The sequence below is a fragment of the Carassius gibelio genome, chromosome A7, assembly GCF_023724105.1.
Source record: "Carassius gibelio isolate Cgi1373 ecotype wild population from Czech Republic chromosome A7, carGib1.2-hapl.c, whole genome shotgun sequence".
Taxonomy (NCBI): domain Eukaryota; kingdom Metazoa; phylum Chordata; class Actinopteri; order Cypriniformes; family Cyprinidae; genus Carassius; species Carassius gibelio.
The window spans coordinates 1,288,443-1,301,204 of record NC_068377.1 but is presented as its reverse complement, the minus strand read 5'-3'; the positions used below and the strand labels follow the sequence as shown (position 1 = coordinate 1,301,204).

General features: G+C 41.3%; 4 protein-coding genes and 2 long non-coding RNA genes across 6 annotated transcripts in view; 1 reads left to right on the top strand and 5 right to left on the bottom strand.

The window, feature by feature from the left end:
- Window positions 1-115: 115 nt before the first annotated feature.
- LOC128017660 (histone H4) lies at window positions 116-1,943 on the bottom strand. Its single transcript, XM_052603106.1, has one exon. It carries the CDS (start codon window positions 1,345-1,347, stop codon window positions 1,036-1,038), a length of 312 nt encoding a protein of 103 aa, XP_052459066.1. The 5' UTR covers window positions 1,348-1,943; the 3' UTR covers window positions 116-1,035.
- Window positions 1,944-2,070: 127 nt separating this feature from the next.
- Window positions 2,071-2,731, bottom strand: LOC128017619 (histone H3-like). The gene has a single exon (XM_052603064.1). The coding sequence runs from the start codon at window positions 2,531-2,533 to the stop codon at window positions 2,123-2,125; it is 411 nt and encodes a 136-aa protein (XP_052459024.1). The 5' UTR covers window positions 2,534-2,731; the 3' UTR covers window positions 2,071-2,122.
- Window positions 2,732-3,569: 838 nt separating this feature from the next.
- Window positions 3,570-4,058, bottom strand: LOC128017635 (histone H2A-like). Its single transcript, XM_052603081.1, has one exon. It carries the CDS (start codon window positions 4,003-4,005, stop codon window positions 3,619-3,621), a length of 387 nt encoding a protein of 128 aa, XP_052459041.1. The 5' UTR covers window positions 4,006-4,058; the 3' UTR covers window positions 3,570-3,618.
- Window positions 4,059-4,821: 763 nt separating this feature from the next.
- LOC128017665 (histone H1-like) lies at window positions 4,822-6,258 on the bottom strand. Its single transcript, XM_052603111.1, has one exon. The coding sequence runs from the start codon at window positions 6,239-6,241 to the stop codon at window positions 5,627-5,629; it is 615 nt and encodes a 204-aa protein (XP_052459071.1). The 5' UTR covers window positions 6,242-6,258; the 3' UTR covers window positions 4,822-5,626.
- A 1,090-nt stretch (window positions 6,259-7,348) lies between these two features.
- LOC128017679 (uncharacterized) overlaps window positions 7,349-12,762 on the bottom strand; it is a 141,811-nt gene continuing 136,397 nt past the window's right edge. Inside the window, exon 3 of the long non-coding RNA XR_008184498.1 lies at window positions 7,349-7,707. This is a non-coding gene — a long non-coding RNA (uncharacterized LOC128017679). The remainder of the gene's footprint in view (window positions 7,708-12,762) is intronic.
- The window catches only part of LOC128017682 (uncharacterized), a 181,154-nt gene continuing 178,400 nt past the window's right edge, over window positions 10,009-12,762 (top strand). The window contains exon 1 of the long non-coding RNA XR_008184501.1: window positions 10,009-10,304. This is a non-coding gene — a long non-coding RNA (uncharacterized LOC128017682). The remainder of the gene's footprint in view (window positions 10,305-12,762) is intronic.

The window sequence follows — 12,762 nt, the reverse complement described above, 5'->3', positions numbered from 1 at the left end:
AAACTGTAATTTGTAAAACTCCTTATAAACTCATTGAAAGAATTTTGAATATTAGACCGTTTTATCCTCCTCTATTCTGCCAATTTCACTTCTTCTCAAACTTAACAATGCCATGTTTTGTTTTCTCTTTACTTTATTAATCACTTTAAATCAATAGGAAGACTAAACAAGCAAATGGAAATGCCAAACACAAGAAAGATTCCCATCCCTCCTACAACAATACGCAACATTCTAGCTCCAATTTTGAAAACTAAGAAAAAATATATTTTTGCTCGGTATGTTCATACACACGAGAAATTTGTTTTGGTGACCGAAGCTTCCACAGAAGGAAGACGGTGATAAAACACAGATAATCAAAACAAATAAACAGAGGAAGTATATAACAGTTTGACGTTCGATATACTTAAATTCATGATGAATTACACAATCCTACATTAAACTGAAAAGTGACATTCTAAAACACTTAACGTCATAAACGCTTAACGTGGCTTAATGTACTAAGACAGTGATATTAACAGACCTACCTCACTAAACATTATACTAATAAAGTATACCATCAAAAACAGATGAGCCCTGAATATGAATGCAACAGGTTTAATAACACATTAAGCTTTCCTCCCATAGAAAACCGTTATTAGAAAACGCCAACGATTAAACAAAAAAAAGAAGAGAAATCAAACTCGATAAACATCATATTAATAAGATATACTACGTTCAGACAAATCAGTTGGGCCCTGAACGTAAATGCAACTCGTTTAATAATAACACGTTAAGCCTTATTGTTGAACGCGTTGCATTCGTGCTCCGGACTCTTCGGATTTTTTGTGTTATTTGTAGACAACGTACTTTATCAGTAGATAGGTTTAGGAAGGCAGATCTGTTAAGATCACTGTATTAGTACATCAAACCACGTTAAGCGTTTCTCACGTTGAGGGTTTTAGAAAGACCCACTGAAAACAATTCTTCGACTTAGTCTCTTTATGCGAGAATGTGGGTGGCTCTTAAAAGAGCCGTTGGGTTTGTGGTTGTCGTCTTTTATCCTCCAAAGCCGTACAAGGTGCGTCCCTGTCGTTTGAGCGCGTACACAACGTCCATGGCGGTGACGGTCTTTCTCTTGGCGTGCTCGGTGTAGGTGACGGCGTCGCGGATAACGTTCTCCAGGAACACCTTCAGCACACCGCGGGTCTCCTCGTAGATCAGACCGGAAATGCGCTTGACTCCGCCGCGGCGAGCCAGACGACGAATGGCGGGTTTGGTGATTCCCTGGATGTTATCGCGCAGAACTTTACGGTGACGCTTAGCGCCTCCTTTTCCGAGTCCTTTACCACCTTTGCCTCTTCCAGACATGATGAAGTCGTTTCCTGTTTCAGTCGAGCGACGAAAACGGATAAGAAACGAATGCTATAGGCAGGACTTTTATATCTGCTTACAGGACCTGACTGAAACCAGCGCGCGTCACATGACGCCCCCCCCCCCCCTTCATTAGTTGGAGCAGGAAACAATGAGGTTAAATTCAAACCCTGAACTATCGATTTAATCCAAGTTTGAAAAGATTTCTTTGACAAAGATGTATAAGACATTATCTGCAGAATATTTACAGACATAACTGGGAGATGCTTTTAATCAGATTAACTCATAATCGAGCGGCACGAACTCACACCAAATGGCGCTACAGATGTCCTATCAAACATTAAAGCAGTAGTTCTCAATTTATTTTAAATAAACACCTACGATAACCAAATTACTTGTATTTTCACCTTAAACAATGCAACAGACGTTTTGTCGCACATTCAACTTGACAATATATAATATCTTAATATTAACCTTATACATAATTGCACTTGGCTGTATTGCACACAAACTTAAGTATAAGGCATTTTCACTATTACAGCATTTAACTGCAGAAGTGTCCAACGCACATGGACGTCATGTCTTTGCATGTGTACTTTCTTGCTTAAATTAGGGATTCATAAACAAACAAGCAGAAAAGATTCATTGAAAGCGTAAGTGCAATGTTATAGTGATTTACAGTCAGTTCCAGCGGAAACCGTCTCATTGAGAGTGATGTGGGTGGCTCTTAAAAGAGCCTTTGGGGTGCGACGCGGCTGACGCAGCGGCGGGTTTAAGCGCGCTCTCCGCGGATGCGGCGGGCCAGCTGGATGTCTTTGGGCATGATGGTGACCCTCTTGGCGTGGATGGCGCACAGGTTGGTGTCCTCGAACAGACCGACCAGGTAAGCCTCGCTGGACTCCTGCAGGGCCATGACAGCGGAGCTCTGGAAGCGCAGGTCCGTCTTGAAATCCTGAGCGATCTCTCGCACCAGACGCTGGAAAGGCAGTTTGCGGATCAGCAGCTCGGTGGACTTCTGATAGCGGCGGATCTCTCGGAGAGCCACGGTCCCGGGCCTGTAACGGTGGGGCTTCTTGACGCCGCCGGTGGCTGGGGCGCTCTTCCGGGCGGCTTTAGTAGCGAGCTGCTTCCTCGGGGCTTTACCACCGGTGGATTTACGAGCGGTCTGCTTGGTTCTTGCCATCGCTGCAGTCTAATCACTTACGAGTATAACCGCGAGCGGAACACAGCTGCTTTTAAAGCTTTTTAGGGTGGCGTCAAGATCCAGAAGCTTGTGATTGGCTGATGTGTGACGTCTGCACAGGACTGCTAGCCAATGACGGCGCATATACTGTTTTCAAACGGCGAACTGTGTTTCCCGCTCAAAATGCTTTGTTCCGTTTATTGCTTTATGGACCAAATACTTTATACTACTTTTACATTTATCCATTTTACAGACGCTTTTATCCAAAGAGGTTCCAAGACATTTTTCTTCTCCCAGTTGGGGGGGGAACATAAAGCGATTCTACTTAAAGAGGCAAACAGACACAGGAAGTGCTTGGAGTAGACGTTTTAGGCTTTGTCCAAACAAGTACAAGCTCGAGAGAGAGAGGAAATAAATAAAGAGAAAAAAAAAAAAAAAGTAAGAATCGTTATATATTTTTTTTCTTAAAAAAAACGGTCAAATACAGGGTTGTTGCAATAATAAAATGGTCAGACAGTACAGCAGTGAGCTCCGCCGTGTGCGTCACAAAAACAAGTGAGCACACGTCTCTTTTTATACCCTTTAGCCCATTGTTTCCCATGTCTCTAAGACCATATATACCTCATGTTTGATAAATACTTGATAGGTCTCGTTACTATCAGTTAATATATGGTGTAAATATGGATATAATGGATTACTTGAATTTCTCCCTCACAACATACTCTCTACAGTTAAATGTTCAACACAAACTTACTGATCTTGGTGTGTGTATTTTTCTTACCTCATCCCCCCCCCTTCCTTGCTCTCGAGGAAGTATGTATGCGTGTATGAATATATGTAACCATATCAAATGTTTTTTTTTTTTGCCTACCCTTCCGCCATAAGTAGTCTAAGTCGCCGCTGAGTGGCTATTATGCATGTTAAAATTGTACTTCTAGCAAAACGATCTCTAATTCTGTTGATGCGGTGCATATTAGGTTGCGTACATTTAAGAATACATATTCAATCAGAAAAGCGCTCTGTAGGGGATAAAATGGGTGGCTCTTAAAAGAGCCTTTGCGTTTCAGAAACCGAGTAGAATGGGTCTACTTGGCTTTGGCGGGTTTCTCGGTCTTCTTGGGCAGCAGCACGGCCTGGATGTTGGGCAGCACGCCGCCCTGTGCGATGGTCACTCGACCCAGGAGTTTGTTGAGCTCCTCGTCATTGCGCACCGCCAGCTGCAGGTGACGGGGAATGATGCGGGTCTTCTTGTTGTCTCTCGCGGCGTTTCCAGCCAACTCCAGGATCTCAGCGGTCAGATACTCGAGCACAGCCGCCAGATAGACGGGAGCTCCGGCACCGACGCGCTCGGCGTAGTTCCCCTTGCGGAGAAGTCTGTGAACACGACCGACGGGGAACTGCAGCCCTGCTCTGGAGGAGCGAGTCTTGGCCTTCGCTCTCGCTTTGCCGCCGGTTTTACCTCTTCCGCTCATTGTCGAGAGTAAGATATCTCTACGTTCGAAATGAAATGCAGAAACAGTGATAACGTGAACCCCGCTCTACAGTATTTAAAAGAGCGTGCGAGTCGCTCATTGGTTTGGAGTCTGTAAGATTTCAAACCAATCACTGAACTTCCCTCCAACACCGACCTCCGAAGCCACGCCTCCACAGCCGGCGCGCGGATTGTGCAACTTCCGAGAGAACCTTCAAGTAAAGCTAAACGTGTGCTAAAGTAATTCAAATTAATTGTCAAGGCAAAGAGCATTGATCCATATTTTAAATCTTATTAAATTTAGATCAATGATCAATACAAGGTGTTAACTAAAAAAAAAAGCACACATTTTTACACCTTCACACGCCAAGCAAAGAAATGGCTTTTATCCAATCAAAATTGTCCCCAAATGTAACCAGATATGTGTAAGTGTGTGTTCTAAGCTCTAAGTATATGAAAGGTGTGAACATGAATTTTAGTACAATTGTTATTTTATTTATTTTTTTGGCAAGTGTAAATCTTATTACTCATGTATGTTTTATATATTGTAGCTTAACATCAGCCTGCCCAGGGATTACGGGTGAAAATTAGCTCTTGCGCTGTCCCTGTTTCTTAAAAAAAAAAAAAAAAAAAACCTTATTATCTGTGGATTACTTTGTGGTTTTTTCTTCTTCTAGATACACAGTCAAGATGTACAACTTTGTGAGTCAAGGTAAACTCAGATCCTCTTCTAATTTGTTTTGTTTATTTGCACTGTATTCTTCTGATTTCAGGCATACTCATATCTTGTTGTCTACAAAATATTTCTGATGAACTTGTGGATCTAATCAAACTAAACAATGACATGAACAATAGAAGAGATGATTTATTTATTTTGCGAAGAAGAGTTCAGGATATGATTATTAATTTATGAAGACATAAGGAAGCAGTAATACAGCTGACAATCCATGGTCAGAAGAAAGAAATAGTCCATTCTTATTAACTTTATCGTTGTCCTGTTGGACGGTAAATTACACTGGAGAAAGTACATTGAGGTTGTCTTTAAAAGGAACCGCGGTCAGGATTATTATTTTTGAGGAAGTTCAATTGCTGTGTCATTAAAGCCTCTTCTGTTCTATGCAGAGCTCTGCTGGGGAGCTGGTATCACTGTGGATGATAAAAACAGGATTAATAACATGATCGGAAAGATTGGTTCAATCATTAGTTTGGATTCAGATTCTCTTGAGGTTTTCGTGGAAAAGAGAACAAGGACACACACACACACAAATGATTTAGTACTATGAAGGACATCAAGTAGTATTTGTAGTAGACCGGTGTTGATTTAGTGGGAGATCAGTAATGACTGTGTTCTACAGAACGATTCTGAAGCTCTTTAATCTCTGCTGCTGTGTGTAACGTGTATTTGTTCTTTTCCGTTTATTGTGTTGCCTGAAGTTTACAGAGATGGAGAATGACTTGATGATGGGATTGTCATGTTGTATCTGCAGTTTTATTTACTTTGCTAATTAAGTTAAGTTAGTTAGATTTCTTAACCTAACCTTAATTCAACATATAATTAGCTCTTTCTTTCGAGTTTGTGGGTGGCTCTGAAAAGAGCCGTTGGGGAATAAAACAGCAGGTTTTTACTTCTTCTTGGGAGCTGCCTTTTTAGGCTTGGCAGCTTTAGGCTTCGCTGTCTTGGGTTTGGCGGCCTTGGTCTTTTTGGGGCTCTTGGCTGCTTTCTTGGGCGCCGCGGGCTTCTTCGCCTTCTTGGGGCTCTTCGTGGCCTTCTTGGCGGCGGCAGCGGGTTTCTTGGCCTTCTTGGGCGATTTCTTAGCGGCGGGCTTCTTTGCCGCTGCGCTCTTGGGCTTCTTGGCAGCAGCGGGTTTCTTGGCCGCGGGCTTCTTGGCTTTAGGGGCCGCTTTCTTCGCCGGCTTCTTCTTGGTCTCGGTCTCCTTCTTGCTGATCTTGAAGGATCCGGAGGCGCCGGTTCCTTTGACCTGCAGCAGGATGCCTTTAGTCACCAGGCTCTTGATGGCGAGCTTGATGCGGGAGTTTTTCTTCTCCACGTCGTAGCCGCCGGCGGCCAGAGCTTTCTTCAGAGCAGCGAGAGACACGCCGCTCCTCTCCTTGGATGCGGACACGGCTTTAACGATCAGATCACCGACGGCCGGACCTGCTTTCTTGGCTTTAGCGGCGGACTTCTTCTTGGGCGCTTTGGCCGGCGGGGCGGCTGCAGCTGGGGCGGTTTCTGCCATCTCTCTCTGCTTGTAGAGTATTTAGGGAAATCAACAAAATCAAACGCTGTCTAGTTTAAGCAATGAGCAGCAGATGACCAGCGCCGCGCTCTTGTTTAACACATGAGAACCTTACAGACTCAACCCGCCCTCTCTGTGTCTGCGCGCTTCCGCGAGCCGCTCGCGCTTGTGTTTTCTTCTTCTACATTTAAGGACAAAACTCGAGTGCTAAAATAGTTTGGTACATTAGAAACAAAGTGAACACCAAGCAGAGGTTCTAGGCTTTCTTTGGACATTAAAATCCGAGGAGAGGAAATGCTCGTTTTGCCCCGGTCAGATCAAACTCAAGGCGAGCATCAGCCTCGGAACAAAGCCGCGTGTTCATTTACTGCCTCGTTTAAGTGGAAAAGTTGATGAAAGATTAAACTTGTCCTCCGTGTGTTTCAGAAACAGTTTGGAAGTGAATTTAACGAAATGAGCATCAGTGAAGCGCGTGTGCAGTGTTTGATACAGCTGTTGTTTTGGGCAGCTTGAAGCACAAACATCCGGAGACTTCGAGTCTGAGACTCATGTCTGTTCAGCAGATGATTTGTCATAATACTACTGTTGATCAACTTTTAATAAGTCTTTTACATTTAACATCATAACATCCATTCAGGATAGAACGCAAAATCAACAACAACAGACATATAATAAATGTACATATTTAAATGTCAGAGGGGGAAAATATTTCTGTATTATAGTTTTTTTTTTTTTTTTTTTTTTTTTTTTTTTTTTTACAGCTGTAAAACCAGCAAATCCCTGTGCAAATAAAATAACCGGTTTTTTTTTTTTTTTTTTTTCGTTTATTTGTACAGGGACAGCACAACAACAGTGTTGTGCCAGAGTTAGCTATAAAGCTAATTTGCCCCTGCAGTCCCTGGGCAGGATGACGTTACAAAAATACAGTAGATTAGATTAGATTCAACTTTATTGTCATTATGCAGAGTACTAGTACAGAGCTAATGAAATGCAATTAGCATCTAAGCAGAAGTGCAAGAATATAGTGTTCTATATACATACAAGTGCAGAGTAAGTGAAGTTATGATTATATAATATACAGTATTAAGCAGAGTATGTACAAATTATTCAATTCAATTCAAGTTTATTTGTATAGCGCTTTTTACAAAACAAATCGTTACAAAGCAACTTTACAGAAAATTATGTTTCTACAATATTTAGTAGTAGCTAGTAGTTTGTGCACATTCGACAGGATTTTAGAAAAAATAAAAATAATAATAATAATAATAATAATAATACAAGACGTAGTCAGCTAGACGATGAACTATCAATATTATTAATTAAGTTATTACATGATTCAGTCACACATTTAGCAATAATTGTTAGTTCTGTTTGTTGATTCAGGGTCAGCATCATCTGGGGTCCTCTGAGGGTCAGCATCATCTCTTCTCAGGTGTTCTGGGTCCAGACTGGAGCTTGTGTAAATCCTAGTCACAATCAAAAGGTTGTGAGTTCGAGTCTTGGGCCAGCAGGAATTGTAGGTGGGGGGAGTTCTCTCTCCACCTTCAATACAACGACTTAGGTGCCCTTGAGCAAGGCATCGAACCCCCAACTGCTCCCCGGGCGCCGCAACGTAAATGGCTGCCCACTGCTCCGGGTGTGTGTTCACAGTGTGTGTGTGTGTGTGTGTGTTCTCACTGCTCTGTGTGTGTGCACTTCGGATGGGTTAAATGCAGAGCACAAATTCTGAGTATGGGTCACCATACTTGGCTGAATGTCACATCACTTTCACTCACACTACCAGATCACTGAACGCCATCATTGACTTGGCTTTGTAATTTAAAGTAGTATGATGTGATATTGCTGCTTATGTTGCTGCTGCTCATAAAGTACATATAACCCTACATTGCAATCCTAATGATAATTTGTCAGACATGCAAAAGAAATCTAATGTATCTCTTGCTCTGGCTACTGTGTATAGACCACCAGGTCCTTATACAGAATTCCTAAAAGAATTTGCAGATTTCCTCTCAGACCTTCTAGTTACAGTTTATAAGGCGCTAATCATGGGAGATTTTAATATTCACGTTGATAATGCAAATGATACATTAGGACTTGCGATTACTGACCTAATAAACTCCTTTGGAGCCAAGCAAAATGTCACCGGGCCCACTCATCGTTTTAATCATTCACTAGATTTAATTATATCGCATGGAATCGATCTTACTGCTATAGATATTGTACCTCAAAGTGATGATATTTCAGACCATTTCCTTGTATTGTGCATGCTGCGTATAACTGATATTAACTATATGTCTCAGTGTTACCGTCTGGGCAGAACTATTGTTCCAGCCACCAAAGAAAGATTCGCAAATAACCTGCCTGATCTATCTCAACTGCTATTTGTACCCAAAAATACACATGAATTAGACGAAATTACTGACAACATGGGCTCTATTTTCTCTAATACATTAGAAGCTGTTGCCCCGATCAAATTGAAAAAAGTTAGAGAAAACCGTACTGTACCATGGTATAACAGTAATACTCACTCTCTCAAGAAATTAACTCGTAGTCTTGAACTGGAAATGGAGAAAAAACTAACTTAGAAGTTTTTAGGATTGCATGGAAAAACAGTATGGCCAGCTATAGACAGGCTCTAAAAACTGCTAGGGCAGAGCATATACACAAACTCATTGAAAATAACCAAAACAATCCAAGGCTTTTATTTGGCTAAGTTGACAAATTACCAGACGCCACCTGATTCAAATATTCCACCAACGTTAAATAGTAATGACCTTATGAATTTCTTCACTGATAAAATAGATAACATTAGAAATACAATAGCGAATGTAGATTCTACAGCGTCTAATACTTCAGTTTCATGCATCGCACCCAAAGATAAACTGCAGTGCTTTACAACCATAGGACAGGAAGAGCTAAACAAACTTATCACTGTATCTAAACCAACAACATGTTTATTAGATCCTGTACCCACTAAATTACTGAAAGAGCTGTTACCTGTAGCCGAAGAACCGCTTCTCAATATCATTAACTCGTCGTTATCTTTAGGACACGTCCCAAAACCATTCAAGCTGGCGGTTATCAAGCCTCTTATTAAGAAACCAAAACTAGATCCTAGTGTACTGGGAAATTATAGGCCTATTTCAAATCTTCCATTTATGTCTAAAATTTTAGAGAAAGTTGTGTCTGCTCAATTGAGCACCTTCCTACATAAAAATGATCTGTATGAAGAATTTCAGTCAGGTTTTAAGCCCCACCATAGCACAGAAACTGCACTTGTTAAAATTACAAATGACCTGCTCCTTGCGTCAGACCAAGGCTGCATCTCATTTCTAGTCTTACTTGATCTTAGTGCTGCATTCGACACCATAGATCATGATATACTCATAGATCGATTACAAAACTATACAGGTATTCAAGGGCAGGCTCTAAGATGGTTTAGATCCTACCTGTCCGATCGCTACCATTTTGTTTACTTAAATGGGGAGTCATCTCATTTATCATCAGTAAAATATGGAGTGCCACAAGGATCCGTCCTAGGTCCCCTTCTATTTTCCATTTACATGTTGCCGCTTGGTAATATTATTAGAAAATACGGAATTAGCTTCCACTGTTATGCTGATGATAATCAGCTATATATCTCAACGAGACCAGATGAAACTTCTAAATTATCTAAGCTAACAGAGTGTGTTAAAAATGTAAAAGATTGGATGACCAATAATTTTCTCTTATTAAATTCAGATAAAATCGACATATTAATTATTGGACCAAAAACACTACACATAATCTTGTAGATTACAATCTGCAACTAGACGGATGTACTGTTACTTCCTCTACAGTCAGAAATCTGGGTGTTATATTAGACAGCAATTTGTCTTTTGAAAATCATATTTCCAATGTTACAAAAACTGCATTCTTCCATCTTAGAAACATTGCCAAGCTATGAAACATGTTATCTGTTTCTGATGCAGAAAAGCTAGTTCATGCATTCATGACCTCTAGACTGGACTATTGTAATGCACTTCTAGGTGGTTGTCCTGCTTCGTCAATAAACAAGCTACAGGTAGTCCAAAATGCAGCAGCTAGAGTCCTTACCAGGTCAAGAAAATATGATCATATTACCCCAATTTTACAGTCTCTGCACTGGCTACCTATTAAGTTCCGTATCAGTTACAAATTATCATTACTTACCTATAAGGCCCTAAATCAGCACTTCTCAAAGTCCGGACTCCGGTCCGGATCCGGTGTTCTGTCGATTTGTCCTACGCTGTCAGATTTTCCTACCTCCCACTAAAACAGTGGGTACAACGAAAAATGCTACTGTAAAGTTATGATTTATTAATGTCTACACCTACCACAACCCTAATCATACCCTTACAGTACTACAAATACAGTAATTATGTGTTATATTCGCGGTTGTAGCTAGAAGGGATACAGTTACAGGAAACCAACAATAAATATTAGTTCCTACCAATTAGATTGCGTTTTTATTAAAGTCTACACCTACCCCAACCCTAAACCTACCCTTACAGTAATGCGGATACATTAAATATCGTTGTTTAGCATGAGACTAAGGACGCGATATTGATGTGCGCGTGCGCAGTAAACCCGGGTAGGAAAATCTGACAGGGTAGGATAAAATGTCAGGACACCGGACCCGGAGAGAATTCAATCCGGACCCGCCTCCATTTCATATTTCAACAGCAGTAATTGTGTGTTAGGGATTAAGCAGTAATTGTGTGTTAGGGATTAAAAGTCTGGATTTCCTACTTTATTAAACGCATGTCAAAATCATTTGTTTAGTGTTTTATGTATTTTTGGAGATTTTCCGCAATTAAAGCGAAGGCGATATATTGAAAGTTTTCCGTGATTCAGTTGCCATGGCATCCAGTGAGTGTAAACGTTTGACGTAATTGGGCGCGAGTTGCGCGACGCGACACTTCACCTCAGTAATATACGCGTTTGAATGGGTGTGGAGGATGTCATTGTCCAGGAAAAGAAAAGTTGACCAAGAAAATAGAGTTTTCAAAGATGATTGGACAGAGAGGTATGCGTTCATTTTGCCCCAATCCAGCACGAAGCCATTCTGTTTGATTTGTAACGAAACAGTTGAAGTTGTGAAGAGTGGAAACGTCAAACGGCATTATGAAACAAAACACGGTCATTTTGAACGACAATATCCACAAAATACAGAGGTACGGACAGCAAAACTACGACAGCTTAATACTTCATATGAATCAACAAATAAGTTGCTTGTGAGAGCTGTGACACAGCAAGACAGAGCTACAGAAGCATCTTTCCGTGTGGCCTGGGTACTAGGCAAAAACAAGAAGCCATTCACTGATGCAGAGATAGTTAAGGAGTGTTTAGTGGAGATAGCAGATGCTTTGTTTGAGGGAAAAGAGAGACAGGAGATGTCAGAAAAATTTAAGAAAATTCCACTGTCCCATGACACATTAACCAGGAGGACAGAGGTACTTGCCCATGACTTAGTAAACCAGTTAACTGATGATATCAAAGATGCACCCTGCCTTTCACTTGCGGTGGATGAGTCAACAGATAGCACAGACCAAGCCCAGCTATGTGTGTTTGTCAGATATTTCAGCAAGGCAAAGGGGACATTCTGTGAAGACATACTGGGCCTTACTCCACTCTGTCACACTAGAGGAGAGGACATATATGAAGCTATCATTCAGATGCTTAATGAACGGGGAATTGATGTCAAGCATATTGTGTCCATCACTACTGATGGTGCTCCAGCCATGATAGGGAAGGAGAAGGGTGCTGTTCAGCGTCTTAAAGAGCAGCACTCCGACCTGCTGACATACCACTGTATAATACACCAGTCCATGCTGTGTGCTAGCCTTGGAAAAGAATATTCAGACGTCATGGAAACTATTATGAAGCTTGTAAACTACCTGAGAGCCTCCTCTGCCCTTCAGCACCGTCTTCTGCGGGCATTCCTGACTGAGGTGAGAATTTATTTGACTTTTTACATTCACTGTGTTTTTGTGTGTGTGGGTCAATAGAGGTTTACTAAGTGTTGATCACGCACGCACAAACACTCACATGCTCACTCACAAGCTCAATCACACGCTCAATCACACACACACACAAACACTCACTCACTCACACACACACACACACTCTCACACTCACTCACTCACTCACTCACACACACACACACACACACACACACTCTCACTCACACACTCACTCACTCACACACACACTCACTCACTCACACACTCACTCACACACTCACACACACACTCACACACACACTCACACACACACACTCACACACTCACTCACACTCACACACTCACTCACACACAGAGAGAGACTATGTGCAAATATGGCTTCAGAGCAACAACTTTAACAATTTTAATCAATGTGTTACTAAGGCATAATTAATGCAGGAAATACTGAAAATCTCCCCACTGACTGATGATAAGTCAACCCTTATTTCACAAATGTTTTTTATTTATTTAATCATTGTGTTATGTTAATCATCAATT

Coding starts and splice junctions, on each gene's coding strand:
- LOC128017660 (XM_052603106.1), bottom strand. CDS start 1,347: ATGTCTGGAAGAGGCAAAGGTGGTAAAGGACTCGGAAAAGGAGGCGCT.
- LOC128017619 (XM_052603064.1), bottom strand. CDS start 2,533: ATGGCAAGAACCAAGCAGACCGCTCGTAAATCCACCGGTGGTAAAGCC.
- LOC128017635 (XM_052603081.1), bottom strand. CDS start 4,005: ATGAGCGGAAGAGGTAAAACCGGCGGCAAAGCGAGAGCGAAGGCCAAG.
- LOC128017665 (XM_052603111.1), bottom strand. CDS start 6,241: ATGGCAGAAACCGCCCCAGCTGCAGCCGCCCCGCCGGCCAAAGCGCCC.